The 23,226-nt window shown below is 45.4% G+C and overlaps 1 protein-coding gene across 1 annotated transcript in view; it reads left to right on the plus strand.

Moving 5' to 3' along the window:
- Positions 1-17,151, plus strand: part of RAB3C (RAB3C, member RAS oncogene family) — a 389,298-nt gene extending 372,147 nt beyond the window's left edge. Inside the window, exon 5 of the mRNA XM_070476715.1 lies at positions 16,870-17,151. Within this exon, the coding sequence (XP_070332816.1) occupies positions 16,870-17,033 (164 nt within the window). The 3' untranslated portion in view covers positions 17,034-17,151. The remainder of the gene's footprint in view (positions 1-16,869) is intronic.
- Positions 17,152-23,226: the final 6,075 nt, after the last annotated feature.

Consider the following 23,226-nt stretch of genomic DNA (forward strand, 5'->3'; position numbering starts at 1 on the left):
GTCGGTGATGCCATCTGACCATCTCATCCTCTGTCGTCCCCTTCTCCTCCTGCCTTCGATCTTTCCCAGCATCGGTGTCTTTTCAAATGAGTCGGCTCTTGGAAGCAGGTGGCCAAAGTATTGGAGCTTCAGCATCAGTCCTTCCAATGAATAGTCAAGGCTGAAGATTTCCTTTGGGATTGACTGCAGTCCCAATCCTTTGCAGTCCAAGGGATTCTCAAGAGTCTTCTCTAACACCACAGTTCAAAAGTATCAATTCTTCAGCACTCAGCCTTCTTTATGGTCCACCTCCCACATCCATACATGACTACTGGAAAAACCATCAGTCAGTCAGTTCAGTTCAGTCGCTCAGTCGTGTCCGACTCTTTGCGACCCCATGAATCGCAGCACACCAGGCCTCCCTGTCCATCACCAACTCCCAGAGTCTACTCAAACCCATGCCCATAGAGTCAGTGATGCCATCCAGCCATCTCATCCTCTGTCGTCCCCTTCTCCTCCTGCCCCCAATTCCTCCCAGCATCAGGGTCTTTTCCAATGAGTCAACTCATCACATGAGGTGGCCAAAGTACTGGAGTTTCAGCTTCAGCATCAGTCCTTCCAATGAACACCCAGGACTGATCTCCTTGAGGATGGACTAGTTGGATCTCCTTGGGGGAAAAACCATAGTTTTGACTATATGGACCTTTGTCAGCAAAGTGATGTCTCTGCTTTTTAATACACTAAGTTTATCATAGCTTTACTTACAAGGAGCAAGCATCTTTTAATTTCATGGCTGCAGTCACTACCTGCAGTGATTCTGGAGCCCAAGAAAATAAAGTCTGTCACTGTTTCCATTGTTTCCCCATCTATTTGCCATGAAGTGATGGGACTGGACACCATGATCTTAGTTTTTTGAATGTTGAGCTTTAAGTCAGCATTTTCACTCTCCTCTTTCACCTTCATCAAGAGACTCTTCAGTTCCTCTTTGCTCTCAGCCATAAGGGTAGTATCATCTGCAAATCTAAGATTATTGATATTTCTCCTGGCAATCTTGATTCCAGTTTGTGCTCACCCAGCCTGGCATTACTCCTGATATACTTTGCATATAAGTTAAATAATCAGGGTGACAATATACAGCCTTGACGTACTCCTTCCCCAATTTGGAACCAGTCCATTGTTCCATGTCTGGTTCCAACTTTTTATTTTCTCGAAAAGCCCCAGAAGTGTTTCCAGGCCCACTTGCTTTCCCAGGATCTTGTTACTCATCCAAGAGATCTCCGTTGGGTGGGCAAGATTTCCCCTTTTCCTGGGCAAGATTTTAATCAATAGAATATGGCATAAGTGATGCTAAGTAGCTTCCAAGATTGGGTCAACAAAAAAGGATACAGCTTCTGGACTTGCCTGGTGGCACAGTAGATAGAAATCTACCTGCCAATGCAGGGGACATGGGTTTGATCCCTAGTCCAGGAGATCCCACAAGCCTGTGTGCTATAACTACCGAGTCCACGAGCCACAGGTATTGAAGCCTGTCTGCTTTAGGGTCCAAGAGCCACAACTACTGAGCCCTATTGCTGCAACTACTGAAGCCCACGTGCCCAGAGTCTGTGCTCCCCAACAAGAGAAACCACTGCAATGAGAAGTCCATGAACCACAAGAAAGAGTAGCTCCTGCTTGCTGCAACTAGAGAAAGCCCATGTGTAGCAACAAAGACCCAGTACAGCCTAAAATAAATAAATACAAAAAAAAAAAAAAAAAAGGATACAGCTTCTGCCTGGCTCTGGCTTTCAGGACACTTGTGTGGACATGGTGAGGAAGCCCAAGTTAGTCCATGTAGAGAGGGCTGATGCTACAGCCAGCAGCCAGCTTTCACCTCCAGAATGTAAGGGAACAAAGCTTCCAGTCTTCAAGATTGATACAGAGCTTTCCAGATAAGACCCTACACTTGCTGTACCCTGTCTGAATTCCTGTCCCACAGTTTCATTCTAACAGTTCGTTGTTTGGCACCACTAGGTTCTGATACAATGAGCTATACACAATCATGCTAAGTGGAACTCTGACCGTAGCCCACTCCCTTTTTAGGCTCAGTTACATTCAGTGAATGTTCTAGAGAAAAAAAAAAAAAATCACCCAAAACTTCATTCACTGCTTTGAGATAAAGCAACTTATCAGTACTTATAAACTGTTCCACCCAAAGATCCCCAGGAGGAAATAAGTGAATAGATATCCCCTGAAACTGGATTTCTCCCATACCCTTTTCTTTTTTACCATCAGGTTAGTTATGTTTTCCAGAAAGGTATGCATTATTTCCCTCGGGGAGCCTGCACAGGGATCCTCTTACTCTCATATAAGAAGCACGGATTTGATTATTACCCCTCCCAGCACTATTTTCATTTTAATTTCATATAGCACTGTAGGCAGACAGAAGGAATCTCTAAGTTCAGAGTGTAATGTCTGTGCCAGGAAGGCAAGGAAGGGAAAGTGAATTGTTCACATTTCTGACAAGCCATGTGAAGGAAGCTGACATCCACTTTGCTCCAGGGTAAAGCACAGGTTCAACCAGGTCTGGTGGCTTATGATACAGAACTAAAGGAATCTGGTCAGTTACCTAATATCTCTTGATTGGCAAATCTGTACTGTTTGGAACGAAACCTTTTTGATGCAGCAAGACCCCCATACTAATTTGAAAGCCTGAATACCATGTTTTACACTTTCTAAGTTTGGTGAGAAGCATTCTTGGCATCACCGTAAACATGGGAGGTATTAATATAAAAGAGCTAGTTGTATATTAGAAGGATGGCCTTTCCAACTGAGTCTAATAAGACAATATCTTCTGTGTTTCTAGACATAACCACATAACAAATTTGCTATATGACCTTAGAAAGGTCATATTACTTTTCTGGTTCTTGTCTACTCAGCAAAAATAAAGAGTTCAAATAATATAACTGTCTATATCTATCACTCTATGAGATCCCAGGACCCAGACTTGACCTTAACCAAAGCCTCAACAAAGACTGGCACAATTCCAGAGAGGGCCACATCAGAAAACTCTCCTTCGTTTTTATGTCAGGAATGAACTATCTTTCACTATATCATTTAGAGCATGTTTGCCTACACAATAAAATCTTAATCAAAGTGGCTTTCAATATCTATTTTATAACATCTCAAAGGCAGGGTGGGTTCCTGGGCAAGTTGATAAAGTGGCTTACATGTCATGAAGACCCAAGGCTGGGCCTTCCCTGGTGGTCCAGTGGTTAAGAATCCACCTGCCAATGCAGGGGACACAGGTTCAACCCCTGGTCCGGGAAGATCCCACATGCTGCAAGACAACTAAAGCCATGCTCTGCAACAAGAGAAGCCCTGCTCACTGCAACGAGAGGAAGTCCACGTACCACCCTGAAGACCCAGCGCAGCCAAAAATTAACTAATTAATTATTAAAAAAAAAAAGACCTAGGGTCTTCTGAGCTTTGATGTTTACTCCCTCCATAAGCGGGTAACCAGATAGCTCCAATGGAACCAAGCATCACATCCAGACAAAATGTCATGAGGAAGAAGAGAGAATATCTCCTTCTGGAACTTTCTCTCAGGTGAGAGACCTTTCCCAGAATGGCACCCCTGACCCCCGACCAGCAGCAGCAGACTTCTTATGTCCCATCAACCAGACTGGGTCATGTTCTCCACCTTGAATCCATCACAGGCCAAGAGAATGAGGTCCCCTAGGTGGCTCAGGCTAAGCATTTGAGTGAGATGGATACTGAGAGTCAGTCAAATGTCTGCTACGTTTCCCTCCAACTCTGCTTTAATTTCTCCTAAAATAAGCTCCGACTGTCCCACCTCTCCTCTCCAAAGAGCAGTGGACAGCACCAAACTACTGCTATAGGCAATGGTTCTTAACTTTGGGTGCACAGTGGAGTTACCTGGGAATAATACTTTTATAACCACACCAAGCTTAGACTTCACCCCAGACCAATGATAATGGGATCTCTGAGCATGGGAGCAGATGATTCTGGTTTGTCTAGGATGACAGTAACTTAGGCATGGTACCAAGTCTCCTGACTCTTGCTTTAACATTTGTCCCACTCCTGGCTTTCACTCTTGTTTATTCCATGCAGTTCTATATAGTATATATAAAAGATTGACTACTAAAGAGCATTCTACAAATCTTCCTATGAGAACAACAAAGGTCAAATTTATATAAACACTTTCCTCCCCCAACTCTTTTTAGATTTCTTTAGAAATGCCTGAAAGGAAAAGACTCCTACCTGATTCTGACTTGTATTAATATTTCACAGCTGCCTAAAGCAGCTTTGCAATAAATGCATATTTTAACAACATGCTTCAGCAGGTAGCTCGTGTCTTACAATGATGTGATGTTTTTATGACATGCATAGATTTACCAATTTGCAGTCAAACATTTTGAAAGGTATTCATTCCTGTGTGTGTGTGTGTGTGCATGCTCAGTCACTCAGTCATGTCTGACTCTTTGTGATCCCATGGATTGTACCTGCCAGGCTCCTCTGTCCATGGAATTTTCCAAGGAAGAATACTGGAGTGGGTTGCCATTTCCTACTCCAGGGGATCTTCCTGACTCAGGGATTGAACCCATGTTTCCTGCACTGGCAGGTGGATTCCTCACCACTGTGCCCCTTGGGAAGCCCTCTGGTGTGTTTTAGATTGTGTCTCAGCAGCACTCAACTCTGAAGCACTGCAGGACAGAGAAAGTGCTGCCAAGTCCCTTCCCCTCTACCTCCTCGTGGCGACAGAAGGAAAAAAAGCACACAAAATCTTAATTTCATTGTGACATCAAAGATGGATTTTCAAAAAGTCAACAATGTTCTGCCCACAACACTACATTTTTTGTTTATTTCAACTCCTATTTGTTATCTTTCCTTGAGCTATAGTGTGCATAAACTAAGAATGTTGGAAGAAAAAGGAATATTATTCTCTTAAATGAAAGTGAAAAGTGCTAGGCCAAACTGGAAAGAATAATATAAATAATATGAAAGTAAACTGGGGTAAAAGGATGCTAATTCATCCTTCTAGAAACCACACCAAGCCAAGAACCTATTCCATGAACGGAAGAAGTTGTAAAAAAGAAAGGAAGGACAAACTACCTCTCACTCACGCTTGCCCAAAACTGAGGTGGAAGGAAATAGCATACTTAAGTAAAAAGTCTACTAAATATTTAATGAACCAAGTTTATAGAACCGTTTCTATCTTTACAGTTTTGATTGCTTCCTGCCTTTCACTTTTCTCGCTTCCTCTCCTCCTTTAAAGAAAGTGCTCTGACTCCCTCCCACAGCTTCTCTCTCATTCCCCAGAACAACTGGCTCCCTTTTCTACAGCTGCCTGCTCCACCTTCCTTCTGCTCCGCAAACACAACGTTTCTTTAGCCAAATCCTCAGTCCAGCTCCTCCTCCTGATGTTTAAAGCTTCTCTCTGGGGTAACAATAGCTTCTGGTTACCCAGGCTTGAAGCCATTAATCCCCCCTATGCCCACTTCCTCATCCCCAACGCCTAGGTCCCCTTACTTCTCCCAGCGCCACCAGTTTCAGGTGGAGACAGAGCAGGGACGGGAGGCAGCCTGGCCGCAGCAGTGCCCCGCCAGTGCCCCTCGTCCCCAGGGTTCGGACCTCAGGGGAGTTTTTTAACTTCTCTGGCTCAGTTTCCTCATCTGCAAAAAGACAGTCGGTAACACTACTACTCACCTCACGGGTGGCTGTGAGAGTGGAATCCGGTGACACAGAGAGCACTGGAGAGTCGCCTTTAAAGGCAGGCCTCGCCACTGCGCCTGCGCCTCTGCACACCGCCCAGCTGACTCGGCTCCCTTCTCCAGTGCCCCGTCCCGCGTTTCGAAGAGGAGCCCTGCTCATCCCACCCCGCCGCTCCGCACTTGTCAGTGGCCCTCAGGTGATGGCGTTTGGTTCATCCTCCGTCAGCAGCATCCACAACAGGCCCAGAGCCTGCATTGCCAGCCACCCGGCCTTGAAACACATTTGCAGGCCCTCTAAGCGCAGCCTCTTCCTCTGCAGACTTCGGGCCCCTTCTCTCCTCACGCTTCTCCCCCTACCTGGTACTTTTCTTCTCAACAGCTCAAATCCTTCGACTCTGATACATTTCAAACAAGTGGAAAATAGAATAATACACTCATCCTCCCCCCAATGCTATCAATTATAAATATTTTGTCACAGCCACTCCACATCTCTTTAAAGAGATCAAACATTATAGATGTATCTGAAGGCCCATGTACCCAGTCCTGATCCTACGGCCCTCACAATCTTCCTAGAAGTAACAAATATCATATCCTGGATCTGGTACTTGTGATTTTCTTGCACTTTTAAAACACTACTATTGATCAAGAATAAGAAAAGTCTGAGATACTGTCACAACAAAGAAGAGCCTAAGGAGACCTGACTAAATGTAATGTGATATCTGAGATAATTCTGAAGCAGAAAAAGTACGTTAGGGAGTAACAAGGAAATCTCAACAGACCATGGACTTTAGTTAATAATAAAGCGTGCACAGACATTCATTAGAGACTTGCCTGGTGGCTCAGATGGTAAAGTCGCCTGCAATGCACGAGACTGGGTTCAACTGCCGGGTCGGGAAGATCTCCTGGAGAAGGGAATGGCAACCTACTCCAGTATTCTTGCCTAGGAAATCCCACAGACAGAGGAACCTGGTGGGCTACAGTCCATGCGGTTGCAAAGAGCTGGACATGACTAAGCGACTAATACTTTCACTTCAGCCATTAGAAAATCACAGCCATTAATTATAGAGGAAACTGGGTATAGGTATATGGGAACTAGCTGTATTGTTCTTATAGTTTTTTTATAAATCTAAATTTATTCTACCATATAAAGATCATCTTAAAAAATATTATTGCCAATCATGTATGACTACTGACAAGCTTCCCTGGTGGCCAGCAGTAGGGAATCTGGCTGCCAAAGCAGAAGATATGGGTGTGATCCCTGGGTGGGGAAGATCCCCTGGAGGAGAAAATGGCAACCTGTTCCAGTACTCTTGCCTGGGAAATCCCAGGGACAGAGGAGTCTGGTGGGCTACAATCCATGGGGTTGCAAAAAGTCAGACACGACTGAGCGACTAAACATCAAGGCATAAGCAATGACAACATGCAGCATTGTCTAAATATTCTATAGGTTTTCCCTTTGTATAAATGATAGCATACTACATGTTTCACTACATGACTGACTTTTTAAAGCGGTTAGTCACCAATGCACCACCCCAGTTCCAGTCTCTCTCCTTCTCTGCACTGTGCCCCCAAAAGTGACCTCCAAGGATAGCATCTTCAGGCTTCCTTGCTCTCTGCTGCTGGCTGAATTTGTCTACTGCAAAGCAACAACAGGAAACTGTAGGGTGGCAGAAGAGAAAGTATGAAATGATAGGGAGAAGAGTGATCCCCAAAGGCATCCATGTGCTCTTCCTCAGGCCCTGAGAATACATTACTTCATATAGCAAGAAGGACAGATTGACTAGTTAAGGATCTTGATAAGAAAAGGTTATCTTGGATTCTCCAGATGAGGGTAATTTAACTACAAGGGTCCTTATATGAGGAAGGCAGGTGTGTTAGAGACTGGAAGACAGCAACACTTCTGGATTTGAAAATGCAAGGATCACAAGTCAAGAAATGCAGGCAGCTTATAGAAGCTGAGAAAAGGCAAGAGAACAGTGTCCTCTAGAAAGCATGCAGCCCTGCTGATGTCTTGAGGTTAGCCAGGTAAAATCCAATTTGGACTTCTGACCTCCAGAATCATTAACATAATAAAGTTTTAAGCCATTAAGTTTCTGGTACTTTGTTACAGCAGATATAGAAATCTCCTCCATGTAAGACAGTCATGTTTATCCTCTCTGCTATCTCTCTTTCTAGCTGCATACCTGTTAGTGGCTTCATTTTTGACAATAACTCCCTTCCAGCAGCTTCTCTTCTATGGCTTCATCTCTAACCAGGCTCCAGTAATCCCAATCCCTCCCTTTAGGACTTCAAGACTAGAAGTGGTGAAAACTTCCCTTTGTTACTAGTTCCCGAGTATTATACCAACCCTCTGATTCCATTTACCCATCTACACCTCTGAACAGAGTCCCTTCATTGAATTATCTTCAGTTAAAGTCTATCAAACATCAGAGTACCATGTTTTCTAAAGGCATTCTGGCAAATATACTCTTTTCTCTTACTATTAATATTTTTACGATATACCAGATAGCATTAATTCATTTAACAGGTATACAGAGTTCTATTGCATGAAACACTGTGTTTTATCAATTCTCTTGTAGATGGACATTTAGAAATTTCAGTTCTACTCATTACATTTCCTTGTGTGTGTACCCTTATATGTAAAAGTCACATTTTCTTTAAGGTGTACAATTGTAGGTGGAATTAATGATTGTTGACTACATTTAATTTTCAATTTTACTACATATAACCAGCTGCCTCTCCTATATCATCTTTAAAATAACGTATCTGTCAACATCCTGCCCATTCTTGGTCCAGGTTGATTCCACCTTCTCAGTTTGGAATTCCACCTGCAGCTCTCCTTGTCTCTCCCAGCTGCAATCTCTTCTAGATTCCCATAGCACATTTCTGGGTAACACTCATATGGCACTTATCATCCTAATTTCTGAGGCCATATTTTCAGTATGACATGACAATATGAATAGTCAATGAAGCTATAAGCCATGCCATGCAGGGCCACCCAAGACGGATGGGTCATAGTGAGGAGTGCTGACAAAACATGGTCCACTGGAGGAGGAAATGGCAACACACTCCAGCCCGCTTGCCGCAAGAATCCCAAGAACAGTATCAAAAGGAAAGAAGATATGAGACCAGAAGATGAGCCCCTCTTGTTAGAAGGTGTCCAGTGTGCTACTGGGGAAGAGCAGAGGGCAATTGCTAATAATTCCAGAAAGAAGGAAGCAGCTGGACCAAAGTAGAAACAACACTCAGTTGTGGATGTGTCTGGTGGTGAAAGTGAAGTCCAGTGCTGCAAAGAACAATATTGCATAGGAGCCTGGAATGTTAGGCCTACGAATCAAGGTATACTGGACATGGTCAAGAAGGAGATGGCAGGAGCGAACATTGACATCTTAGGAATCAGTGAATTAAAATGGACAGGAATGGGTGAATTTAATTCAGATGACCATTATATCTATTCCTGTGAGCAACAATCCCTTAGAAGAAATGGACTAGCCCTCATAGTCAGCAAAAGAGTCTGAAATGCAGTACTTGGGTGCAGTCTCAAAAACGACAGAATGATCTTGGTTTGTTTCCAAAGCAAGCCATTCAACATCACAGTAATACAAGTCTATACCCCGTCCACAAGGTGGCGCTAGCGGTAAAAAATCCACTTGCCAATACAGAAGAAGCAGGATATGCAGGTTCGACGCCAGGGGGAAGACCACCTAGAGGAGGAAATGAGTACCCGCTCCAGTGTTCTTGCCTGGAAAATTCTACGGACAGAGGAGCCTGGCGGGTTACAGTCCATGGAGCTGCAAGGAGTTGGACCCAGCTGAGTGTGCGCGCGCACACACACACACCTCAACTGAGGCCAAAGAAGCTGCAGTTGACCAGTTTTATGAAGAACAAGACCTTCTAGAACTTATACCAAAAAAAGATGTCCTTTTCATCAGAGGGGATTGGGATGCAAAAATAGGAAGTTAAGAGATACTAAGAGGCAAGTTTGGCCTTGGAGTATAAAATGAAGCAGAGCAAAGACTAACAGTTTTGTCAAGAAAACACACTGGTCATAGCACACGCCCTCTTCCAACAACACAAGAGAAGACTACACACAGACATCACCAGAATGTCAATATCAAAATCATACTGATTATGTTTTTTGCAGCCGAACATGGAGAAGCTCTATGCAGTCATCAAAAGCAAGACTTGGAGCTCAAGTGACTCAGATCATTAGCTTAAATTCAGAGTTAAATTGAAGAGAGGAGGGAAAACCACTAGGCCATTCAGGTATGACCTAAATCAAATTCCTCATGATTAAATGGTGGAGGTGACACATAGATTCAAGGTATTACTAATAGATCTGGTAGACAGATTGCCTGATGAACTATAGACAGAGGTACGAAACTTTGTACAGGAGGCAATGACTCAAACTATCCCCATTAAAAAATGCAAGAAGGCAAAGAAGTTGTCTGAGCAGGCTTCACAAATAGCTAAGGCAAGAGGAGAAGCAAAAAACAAGAGCCGGAGGGAAAGAGACTCTGAACTGAATGCAGAGTTCCAGAGAAGAGCGAGGAGAGAAAAGAAGGCCTAAAATGAACAATGCCAATAAACAGAGGAAAACTTGGCAGTAGTGGTAAAGAGCCCTCCTGCCAGTGAAGGAGACATTAAGAGACGTGGGTTCAATCCCTGGGTTGGAAAGATCCCCTGGAGGACAGCATGGCAACCCAGCATCCTGCTTATTTAACTCATATGCAGAGTACATATGAAATGCTGGGCTGGATGAACCACAAGCTGGAATCAAGGTTGCTGGGAAAAATATCAACAACCTCAGATATGCAGATGATACCACTCTAAAGGCAGAAAGTGAAGAGGAACTGAAAAACCTCTTGATGAGGATGAAAGAAGACAGTGAAAAGACTGGTATGAAACTGAACATGAGAAAAACTAAGATCATGACATCCAGTCCCATCACTTCATGGCATCCAATCCCATCACTTCAAGGCAAATGGAAGGGAAAAAGTGGAAGCAGTGACAGATTTCATTTTCTTGGGCTCCAAAGTCACTGCAGATGGTGACTGCAGCCATGAAATTAAAAGACACTTACTCCTTGGAAGGAAAGCTATGACAAATCTATACAGCATATTAAAAAACAGAGACATCACTTTGCTGATAAAGGTCTGTACAGTCAAAGCTACCGTTTTCCCAGTAGTCATGTTCAGATGTGAGAGTTGGACAATATAGAAGGCAGAGTGCTGAAGAATTTATGCTTTCGAATTGTGGTGCTGGAGAAGACTTTTGAGCATCTCTTGGACTGTAAGGAGATCAAATCAGTCACTCCTAAAGGAAATCAGTCCTGAATATTTATTGGAAGGACTGGTGCTGAACCTCCAATACTTTGGCCACTTGATGCGAAGAGTCAACTCTGGAAAAGACCCTAATGCTGGGAAAGATTGAGGGCAAAAGGAGAAGAGGGTGGCAGAGGACGAGATGATTAATAGCATCACCGACTCAATGGACATGAATTTGAGCAAATTCTGGGAGATCATGGAGGACAGAAGAGCTTGGCATGCTACAGTCTATGGGATGGCAGTCAGGCACCGCTTAGCTATTTACTGAAAACAACGAAAACTGGTGGGATTGGAAATTTAAAGAACCTGCTTTAAATTGGATAGCCACAAGAGGGAGCTCTCCGGTCAGACTGGAATAATGGAGACTGATGGCCTGTAACGTTCTCACTTGGGACCACCAAAATATGTGGCTCGGAGATGGCCAAACCCTAAGGCTGAGGCCCATGGGACTTATAAATCAGATGGCCTTCTTGAGCTGAGGCTTCTGTGAGAGGGCGGCTGGATTGATCACTGAACTCTCTCCTTCACAAGTTGCCGGAAGTTGTAGTTCTTCACTGCTGAGGACTCTGGTGAAGTGTTACACACAGTGGTGATATCCTGAGACAGCTGAATGTGAAGGACATTGTGCACGTGTGTGTGTGTCTGCTCTCGGAGAGCACACTCAGGCATAGTTACCACTTTATAGTGTCAGCACAACTCTGCTCTCTGAGCGCCACAGAAAAGGAGGGCCTCTCTGGAAGCACGCAGGCTCACAGGAACTTCCCCTGTGGTGCTCTGGAAGTTCAGGACCCAGGGCTGGGGCCGCGAGAGCGGTGCCCATCTCCAAATGTACAGCACCTCCGAAAAGCCAGGTCTGCAGCCCGCGCAGGTTCAATTTAGGTAGAATATGTGTGGTCTCGAGGGTGAGGTGAGCTAGACACCCCGGGTCAAGACCGGAGGTGGTGTTCCCTGTAGTCCTGGCCTGTGTCCTCCGCCCCCCCCCCCCCACCCCGCCATGGTCTGTCCCCAAAACCCCTCTCAGGCACAGCCTCTGGTTTTGTAGTCTGTCTCCTCCCCTTCCCCGATCCCCTCAGTGCTGGGAAAGATTCTTTTACTCCTCAGCTTGATTTCAGGACATCATTAGCTCCTTCAGAAGCATCTGTGTTTTAACTCAGCTGTAATTTCTGACCTAAAACACCTTCTTCTCCTACCTTCCTTCTGTCCCGACTCCCAGCATCTTAAGGTAGTCTCAAGTGCTGCCCAAATCCGGAACGGCCCTCTCCATCAGATGAAAGGTTCCTCCCAGGCAAGGCTCCTGTTTGTTGCTTCTGTGGGCTTCCAAGGGCAAAACTATTGGGGTGTTTCTTCACTGAAGACCATCCCTCTGATATCCTGTTCTCCGCACATCTGGTCGCTGCCTTCCTGTCCTCAGCTGGTTTAATCCTGGTAGCAGGCCCTTCTGAATCACGGGGTGGGGGCCGTGAGAGCTCACCGGTTCCCAGTCAGGCTCCGAGCACTCAGCAACCTCTGACAGAGCCCACCTGCTGCCATCTTCCTCTGCCCAGTCCTTGCCGGGGGGGGGGGTGAAGCGTCACCCTCAGGCTGAATGGGGTTTCTGTCCTCTTATCCCAGGGGAGACTTCCATTTTGTGAAGCGGTTGAATCATTTCCCTGCTGGACTCACGTTCAAGTTCTTTGACTTTTGGGTGCAAACACTGCCTGGATGGCCACCAGCCTCCTCAACTTGGCCCCGGTCCTTTGGGCTGACCCTTCCTGTGCGCCTTCTGTCTCCTTCCCATTCACCCTGGTCTCAGACACTGAGCGACCCCTAGCTCCTCTTGCTGGACCCACAGGCCTATCAGTGGGTAGAAAAATCAGTCCTGCCTCAGAAAAATCAGTTTTTGCCTGAGAAAAATCAGTTTTTAAACAGCCCAATAACGTCCTAACAAGAATTTCCCCCAAGTCCCTGATTAGGGTGCCCATTTCCCGGTCACAAAGCCCCCTCCTCACACCCCTCTGTGGGGATTTATAGTAGAAACGTGTGGAAGGGTGTGGAGAAGAAATATGTGGAGAAGGGAACCATTTTCTTGCCCTCAGAGGTCCTGATTATCTGTCCTTAACATTTCAAAAATACAGAACCTACAATTGCTGCTTGAGGTGAGGATGCTGTTGGTTGGTTGCTTTCAACCACACATCACTTTACCCTCCTCAGAATATCAGCAGGCCCTGCCGTCTTGGGTATGCCCCCACCTCAGAGATCAGCCAGCCTGGCTTTTATTTCATTTATCTGAAAACCCCTCCATTACCCACCCTCAAATCTGACCTCATTCCTGGCTCCACTGGGATGTACACACCAGGTTTTACACTGTTTTAACTAGCTGCGAAAAACAGAAAAACATAAACACTGAGAAAAGTGAGACTCTATCATTTTTGCCTCAAATAGTAGATCATTGTCATGAATTTCAGGGCATCCAGAATATATAATTTTGTCAGCCTGTTGACCACAATTTTAGTAATAGAGATAAAATCAAGCCTGTTTAAAAAAAAAAAAAAGCATGAGCTCTTCTCCTAAGCAGCCCTAACACCCAGTGTTCCCTCTTTTCTTCTCAGAAAAGCTACAGTGACTCAAGTCTACGCTCAAATAGATGCCATTTGTGTGGCATGGTCCACTTCTGGCCATGACGTCATGGAAGGGCCAAGAGCCTGGGAGTCATGAGGAACTGGGAAGGGTGTCTGCTCCCACATTCCATGTGGGATTAGGGGTGCATGGGGTAAGCCCAGCTGCAGGCAGTTCATCCGAACCCTGAGATACTGCATGATGGGCTCCTTAAACCTTGGCCTGAAAGCAACCTCGGAGAGTATATGGTCGAGCTCCTCCACCTTCCAGATGAATCAACAAGCAGAGGGTGGGGACTTGGCCTCTGGTGCTGGCTGCCTGGTTTCAAATTCAGCAGTTCCAATTCCTGGCTGCTGCGCACCCTTGGCACAGTACTTAATCTGTGCTCAGCTTCTTCACTTATACAAGGACTTCATGATAGCATTGCCCTCTGAGGACTGTGGCAGTAAGTTGATACAGTTAAGGTAATGAGTTGTTACTTATGCAGCTAAAAACAGAGCTACCAAATGATCCAGCAATCTCACTACCTGGCACATATCTGGAGAAAACCATAATTCAAAGAGATGCATGCACCCCAATGCTCAATGCAGCACTATTTACAATAGTCAAGATACAGAAGCAACTTAAGTATCCATCTACAGAGAAATGGATAAAGATGTGGTACATATACACAATGGAATATGACTCAGTCATAAAAAAGCCTGAAATAATGCCATCTGCAGCAACATGGATGGATGCAGAGATTCTCACACTAAGTGAAGTAAGCCAGACAAAGACAAATGTTATATGATATTGCTTTTATGTAGACTGTAAAAACAATGATACAAATGAACTTATATACAAAACAGAAATAGACCCACAAACATAGAAAACAAATTTCTGACCTCAAAAGGGGAAAGCGAGGAAGGGATACATTAGGAGTTTGGATTTAACAGTCACACACTACTATATTTAAAATGGATACCCAACGAGGATCTACTGTATAGCACAGGAAACTGTACTCAATACTTTGTAATAACCTATAAGGAAAAGGATCTAAAAAGGAATGTGTATGCAAGTGTGTGTGTGTGTGTATGTGTGTGTATAAGTAAGTGACTAAGTCACTTTAGTCATGTCTGACTCTTTGCGACCCACCAGGCTCCTCTGCCCATGGGATTCTCCAGGTAAGAATACTGGAGTGGTTTGCCGCACCATCCTCCAGGGAATCTTCCTGACTCAGAGACTGAACTCATGTCTCTTATGTCTCCTGCATTGGCAGGTGGGGTCTTCACCACTAGCACCACCTGGGGAGCCTCGAGTGTCTGTATACACACACACATATATAACTGAATCACTTTTCTGTATACCTGGAAGTAACACAACATTATAAATCAACTCTACTTCAACAACAGCAAAAAATAAATAAAGATAAAAGCTTCGTGTAAAAATAAATAAAGTGCCTGATGCTGGATAAGCACTGGATACAGGAAAGGCTGATTAACTTTTCAGTCCTAGAATGGAGCAGAGTGATAGGCATTTGGTTGCTGATCAATACATCTATCCGGAGAAGGCAATGGCAACCCACTCCAGTACTCTTGCCTGGCAAATCCCATGGGTGGAGGAGCCTGGTAGGCTGCAGTCCATGGGGTCACTAGGAGTCAGACATGACTGAGCGACTTCACTCTCACGTTTCACTTTCACACATTGGAGAAGGAAATGGCAACCCACTCCAGTATTCTTGCCTGGAGAATCCCAGGGACGGGGGAGCCTGGTGGGCTGCCGTCTATGGGGTCACACAGAGTTGGACACAACTAAAGCAACTTAGCAGCAGCAGCAGCAGCAGCAATACATCTATTAGAAATTAATGAATGATTAAATAAGGAGGAGTATACCCATTTTGCAGATAAAGAAATAAGACTGAAGAAGACATTAGACAAGAACAGGGTTACGAACCTAATGAGAGGTGAAGTGGTCCCCCAAACCCAGATCCTGGCCACCTGCCTCCACACCACTGTCTCCCATTGACGATGACCACAGTAAACCTCAGCAAGCGGCCCCCTGAGGTCACCTTGACCCTGTCCTGCCTCCCGTCCTCACTCAGCCGAGTCAGTGACCCTCACCCCGCCATGTGGCACATTGGAGGCTCTTCCACAAATCTGACCCAGCTTTAACCCAAGTCCGTCAGTGACTCCCATGAGGTGAGTCACTGAAGAATCTTCCCTGTGCCACTCCTGGTAGGAAACCCCCACCATTTGCTCTTGACCAGCTCCTTCTTTTTTAGACCAAACTGCCAACCCACCGCCTCTGCTCTCCTGCAAATTCCCACAGTGCTGTCGCGTTCGCAGAAGCCTGAGTTCCTAAGATCTTTGTTCTTTTTTCTGAAGGTGACTGTTTCTGCTAGGCCCTCCTCCCCGCCCTCTCCTCCCGCCCCCACCCCTACTTGCTATTCTGATGAAATTCTCTGCCTGGGAGAACACGGAACTCCTGCTGTGTGCTTCCCTCCCTCCCCTCCCACCGTCCTCCCCCTCTCAGGCATCACTTCCCTCTTTCCTCTGCTTGCATTCCTTTGCCTGCTCCTCTTAATTTACCTCTCTGTGCATAAAAGGGAGGGGACACTTGTACTGAGAAGTCATCAGCTCCCTGTTCCCCAGTGCCTCCTTGTCAAAACTGGACCGTCCTGACACATCATCAAGGGACAATTCAAATGTCGCCTCTGCTGTTTCTCGCCACAGCGGGCAGATTAAGGACACGGGCATCTGTTGGGAAGCGTAATTGTCATTGTTCGGTTCTATTTTCCCAAGGAGCAGCCTCCTCTGACGTTATAGCCATGACCTTGCGATGCCCAAGGAAAACGCAGTGTCTGTTCTAACGTTCTTATGACCAGAACTCCCCCAGGGGGGCGGTCAGTCAAGGAGAAGGAGGATCCAGAGCAGAAACATCGAGTCATTCATCTGGTAGAGAACAGAATTTCAGGCTCTGCTTTCTGTGGTTAGATTGCAAGTGTTTGTTTCTGAAAGAGAAATTCTTTCTCAGGGAGGTAAAGTTTAGCCCAAAAAGTCTTTGTTCTGTGCTGACACCTGGCCCCTGGGAGAGAGGAGGGCTCAGGCACCCTCCATCCTGGCCTTCTGATTTTTGATGATGAACGTGGATAAGCTGAACCCAGACAGCAGGACCCTCTCTGCAGTGTGTTTCTGTCCTAATCACACTGTGTCTTTTAAGTACAGATTTTTATTTTCGCCTCTCTGTACCCACCTGTCCTTCCATTTCCTTTGTGCCAGATGAGTTTCACTCTCCCCTTCCGTGGAACTGTCCCCTCTGCCGGCAGGGAAGGCCTGCAGTGGTGCCAACAGATGACTTGCTGGAGGAACAATGGAATCGACACTGCATGTTGAAGGCCTCACCACCAGATGGCACTCTACTAAGCTCTCTGCCCATTTCTTGACTTGGATGAGAAATCTGATTGGTTAAAAAAAATCACTGGAAAGCATCTTGAGAGGTCACTCAGCCCAATGGCCTCCCAACATTTTAAAAACTTCTCACCCATGTATGTAATAACTTTTCGATAGTCACACCAACATTTGTCTATTGGTATAAATGTACTACTATCTAAGTTAAATACCAGTAAAACAATAAAAATTGTGTTCAGATAAAATTTAGTTTCTATTCTAGTATTTTCTTCTTGCACAACAATGGATCATTTTATGCACTTCCCAGAGGTATCACTGATGTAGTTTATATTTCTTTCCTCCAAAACAACCACATTTCAATTTAAAAAGTACTTTTTGAGCTTCTACTATGTACTCAGCATTATAGAAGGAACAAAGAATGATTCAAAAAAGGAATGAGTATGTCCCTGGAGGTCCAGTGGTAAAGAATCTGCCTGTTGATGCAGGCAAGACAGGTTCGATCCCTGGTCCAGGAAGATTCCACATGCCCATGCACAACTACTGAACCTGTGCTCTAGAGGCTGCGAGCAGCAACTAGTGAAGCCTGGGCACCCTAGAGCCTGTGCTCCACAACAAAAGAAGCCATCACAATGAGAAACTCAGGCCCCAAAACTAGAGAGTAGCCCCCCTCCCTGATCGCCCCAACTAGAGAAAGCCTGCATGCAGCAACAAAGAACCCAGCACAGCCAAAACTGAAATTACAAAAAAAAAAAGGGGGGGGGGTGTGGAATAAAACATGTTCTCTATCTAGAAGTGGCTTACGCTATAGCTGTGGAGGCAAGATATAGCAATAGATATAAAAGAACTAAAGACAATGTAAAACAGTAATGCATGTAGCTGCCAGCACACCTGGTTTGTAAACCACTCACTCATATTATTTTAAACAAAAATGAATTTATTAGGTGGCTTATAGAGTCTCTTTTAGGACCAGTAAGTAAGACAGGATTAAAGGTGAAACAGCAACCAGAGAAAATAATCAACCACCCCAGGACTGTTCTGGTGGAAATCCATGGTATGCCCGTCTGCACCTCAGCGCCAACGACACGAGGGCCCAGAGATCACAGACCCTCCCAGAGAGGCCCGGGGAGCCCACCTCGGCCACAGGATCACACCCTCCTTCCCAGCAGCGTGGGGCTGCTTCTGCTCAGCAGAACCAAGACCGCACCCCTAGCCGGGCTTCAAGGACACCTTAACTCTCCTGACTCTAACGTGGAGAAAGGATAAGAGGTTGGAAGGGCTGTTGACTGAGCCAGCCCGCAGGGTGCGCCAGGCCACCACAGCATCCCTGGGATGAGAAAGGCTCCCCCACGCCTTGTGCTCATGTGAACAAGGCCGGGATGCCCGTCAGGACCTGTGGCTGCTACCCCAGGCTCCCAGCGGACCTCAGCCTTGGTCAGCCCTGAGTGTCTGTTACAGCAGGTGAGTTCCAAGAGCCTTTTTATCTGAGGCAAGTTCACCTAACTTCCAAAGCCCTTGCATTTTTTTTTTTTTTAAGATGTGTCTATTTTTCTTCTCCCAAATGCACATAAGACTTTCATGCATGGCTGCATCCTTCAGCCACTCTGGATTCTTCTCTGTCCTCTGGTCTTACTCACCTGCCTACCTTCTGAATTCATTTTGTATTGGCCTCCATTCCTTCCTAATCTCTGGCTCCTCCCCACAACAGATACTAGATTCGTTGCCTCACTTGACAGTTGGCTTTTATCCTATTCCTTGTCTTGCTCTCAGCATGATCCCCAGACTTGACTGAATCCCAGCTCGCTCTTCATCGCCTTCATACATGTGCGTTCAGTCTCAGCATGACAGTGGTGCTCTGAGAAGCGGACGGGATGGAGAACTGGAAGAAGACGTTCACCATGGGGACGTGGGCCCTGAGTGCTCCCTGGTGACAGGGGCATGAAAGAACCCATGTAAGCAGAAAACAAGAATTTCGTAAGGAAGGGGAGGTGACTGCTGTGATTTACAGAAGCTGAATATATTCTGATGCTGTAGATGAGGTGATATAACAAGAGAACCAAAACAAAAGTGGTTTAAATGTTTCACAGTTTCTGTCTTTCCCATAAAAATCCAAGCTGATGGTAAAGCTCTGTTCCTCAAAGCGTCAGGAGTCCAGGCATCCATGCATGGCTTCCACTCACAGCCATCACCGTCTTGTCGAGAAGAAGGCAATTGAGAAGGGAGAGTGCACTCCTGCCTTTAGGAGGGTAGCAGAAGCGTTGCATGCTTCACTTTCTCTCATATCCAGTGGGCCAGAAAGTAGTTACCTGGCCACATCAAGCTGCAAGGGAGGGACTTCCCTGGTGGTTCAGTGGCTAAGACTCCATGCTTCCAATGCAGGGGGCCCAGGATTGATCCCTGGTCAGGAACTAGGTCCCACATGCCACAGCTAAGAGTTCACAGACCACAACTAAAGATCCTGCATGCTGCAATGAAGACTGAAGGTCCCACATGCCACAACTAGAACTCAGCACAGCCAAATAAATAAATATTTTTAAAAAAGAAAAAGCTGTAAGGGAAGCTGGGAAGTATGGCCTTCACTGGCCATTGGCCCAGCTAGAACCTCTGTCTCTATGTAAGAAGGAAAGAAAGAATACTGGAGGGGAGCCAGCCATCTGTGCCACACACAGGGTGCCCCTCTGTGATTAGGCTTCGGGGGAAGTTCTCAGGGCAAGACTGCTGCTGTCTCACTGGATGAGGCTGACCAAGGGGGTTTTCTCTGGAGTGTGGGTCAAGTCACAGCCAGTGCTGTCTTAGAAGACATCGTAGTTACTGAGGTTCATGGACCCATCTTGTGGGATTAGGTAAAGGTAGATGGAAGAATGCAAGGTAATCTTACACCACCACACTGCACCCACCCAACCACCACCCGATCCACAGCCTGGGGTGACAGCTGAGTGGAGCCCTTCACAGCCCAGTGCATCTAGCAGGGGTCAAGGTTCAATCCCAGCTCTCCCTTCAGCCAATCTGCATCCAACTGTGATTTTAGCCATTTGCTCTTCCTTCCTATGCCTCCATTTCCTCCTCCTTCCTATGCCTCCATTTCCTCCTCTATAAAAGGGCTAATAGCAGTACCTACCTCACATGGCTGTTCTAAGGAGTAAATGAACTAATGCATTTTCATTGTACCTGGTATGTAGTAGACTCAAGGATCCTTGGCTATTATTACATAACAGACTATAAACACCACAAACTCAGCTGCTCCCCTACCTCATGCATATATAGAGTTCTTCCTGACTCTAATCCAGCCAAGAAGGGAATCCAGTTCTTTTCCTCACCTTTCATGTCCTAGGCTCCACTGTGGGAGAGTCATGCCACCAAGAGCAATGACTGAACAGGAAAGCACGAAGGTATAGAAACAACAATGAGCATGGGCTTTGGAAAATAATGAAAATCCCAGACTAAGTACAATGAAGAGTTCACCTTAGGAGACAGTAGAAAATAAATGTGGAGTTTGATTCATGCATTCATCAATAAACACAGATTAAAATGTGAAAAACCATCTAACAATGAAACTCTAATTTCTGAAAAGTCATCTGGGAAAGAAATTCTCTGCACCAGCAATGGGAGTTTGAACACTTGCTACAATGGTTGCAATTAACATCATTAGGAGCATTAAAATAAATCTATATCCTAACACTTGAGCCTCTCCTAATAACCTAGCTTATACTGCCATCCCCTGACCCAAAGCACCTGGATGAAACTTGAAAAATCTGCATCCATGTTCCTTATACCCCTCCTCCAAATCCCAGCAGCTTCCTGCATTTGTTGATTGCCTATGAATGTAACTCTGGGTGGTAGAAAAGGAGGGTAGAGTTCCCCTTAAAGGAACTTTTCAGAATCTTGTGGGGAGCCTTTTGATTGCATACTATATAGGTTCCCACACACACACCAGAAATACCTACTCACCCACTGACTAATGATGTGCTTGGAGTCATCACACATCTGACCAGCTCAACGGAGCAGGTTTGCACACACCTCTTGCTGAATCTACAAGCAGCAGCATCTCACTGGTGGCTTGAGATCAGACATGGTGGAAATATTTATAGTATGGAAATGGATAACCACCATAAATCAGGACTCTCATCTCTGACTCTAGAGAGGTTATTTTAAAATACTTATCAGTACACCCCTGCCTCTACCCACCTTGGAAGATCACTACAGTAATGGTTCATGTTACTAAGGATGATATATTATATCTGCCTCCTGACATGTGGGAGTGGAAAAAATAGAGAATTCAGTGTTCTGCAGCATTTGGGGGAACGATGCTGCGTGCTGCAAGCTTCTGTTCTCCAGAAGAGTCAGACGTTTGATGACTCCAGGCGGAGTGATGAGCTCACCTGTGTTTCCACGAAGAAGCAGCTGCAAAGTCCTGCTGGGTGGAGATACAAGGCTTGTCACATTCTCTGCCCTGGTGATACTTCTGACTTGGATGTTAGATGAGGCTAGACCACAAAACAGTGAGTGATATAGAACACACACTAATATAAGGAAAGGGGCCAAATGAGTCGTGTAGATACTAACTACGCCAAAAAGGCAGACTGATGGTTGTTTGAGTGACTACTATGTGTCAGACACAGGGCTTGGTTCTGGGGACTCAAGTGAGCAAGACAGACCTGATTGCCGACCTTGGAACGCTTATCATCTAATTCCGTGCCTCTCAAAGTATAGTCTAATGACAATTTGTATCAGAATCATCACTAGTAACAACAGCTACCATGTATTAAGGGCATGGTACATGCCAGTCACTAAAATAAGTGCTTCACATGGGCTGTGATTTCATTCTCATACCAACACTATATTTGACCTATTATTATTATTCCCATTTTGCAGATTAGAAAACTAAGACCAAAAAAACTGAACTGCCTTGTCCAAGGTCACATCATTAGGGAAAACAGGGCCATGATTTAAATCTTGAAGTCTGGGCTCAGTACTCACATGCTAAAGTGAAAGAAAGTATAAGTTGCTTAGTCATCTCCAACTCCTTGGAAGACCATGGACTGCAGCACGCCAGGCTTCCCTGTCCATCAACAATTCCTGGAACTTGCTCAAACTCATGTCCATCAAGACGGTGATGCCATTCCAACTATCTCATCCTCTGTCATCCCCTTCTCCTCCTGCCTTCAATCTTTCCCAGCATTAGAGTCTTTTCCAATGAGTCAGTTCTTTGCATCAGTTCAGTTCAGTCACTCAGTCATGTCCAACTCTTTGTGACCCCATGAACTGCAGCACACCAGGGCTCCCTGTCCATCACCAACTCCGACTGTCCACCCAAATCCATGTCCATTGAGTCAGTGATGCCATCCAACCATCTCATCCTCTGTCTTCCCCTTCTCCTCCTGTCCTCAATCTTTCCCAGCATCAGGGTCTTTCCCAATGAGTTAATTCTTCGCATGAGGTGGCCAAAGTATTGGAGTTTCAGCTTCAACATCAGTCCTACCAATGAACACCCAGGATTGACCTCCTTTAGGTTGGATCTCCCTGCAGTCCAAGGGACTCTCAAAGAGTCTTCTCCAACACCACAGTTCAAAAGCATCAATTCTTCGGCACTCAGCTTTCTTTATAGTCCAACTCTCACATCCATACATGACCACTGGAAAAACCATAGCCTTGACTAGACGGACCTTTGTTGACAAAGTAATGTCTCTGCTTTTTAATATGCTGTCTAGGTTGGTCATAGCTTTTCTTCCCAGAAGCAAGAGTCTTTTAATTTCATGGGTGCAGTCACCATCTGCAGTGATTGTGGGACCCAAGAAAATAATGTCTGTCACTGTTTCCACTGTTTCTCCATCTATTTCCCATGAAGTGATGGGACCAGATGCCATGATCTTAGTTTTATGAATCTTGAGTTTTAAATCAGCTTTTTCACTCACCTCTTTCACTTTCATCAAGAGCCTCTTTAGTTCCTTGTCACTTTCTGCCATAAGGATGGTATCATCTGCATATGTGAGGTTATTGACATTTCTCCCAGCAATCTTGATTCCAGCTTGTGTGTCATCCAGCCCAACATTTTGCATGATGTACTCTGCATGTAAGTTAAATAAACAGAGTGACAATATACAACCTTGACGTATTCCTTTCCCAATTTGGGAGCTGTCTGTTGTTCCATGTCCAGTTCTAACCATTGCTTCTTGACCTGCATACAGATTTCTCAGGAGGCAGGTCAGGTGGTCTGGTATTCCCATCTCTTGA

This window comes from Odocoileus virginianus, chromosome 14, assembly GCF_023699985.2.
Source record: "Odocoileus virginianus isolate 20LAN1187 ecotype Illinois chromosome 14, Ovbor_1.2, whole genome shotgun sequence".
Lineage (NCBI taxonomy): Eukaryota > Metazoa > Chordata > Mammalia > Artiodactyla > Cervidae > Odocoileus > Odocoileus virginianus.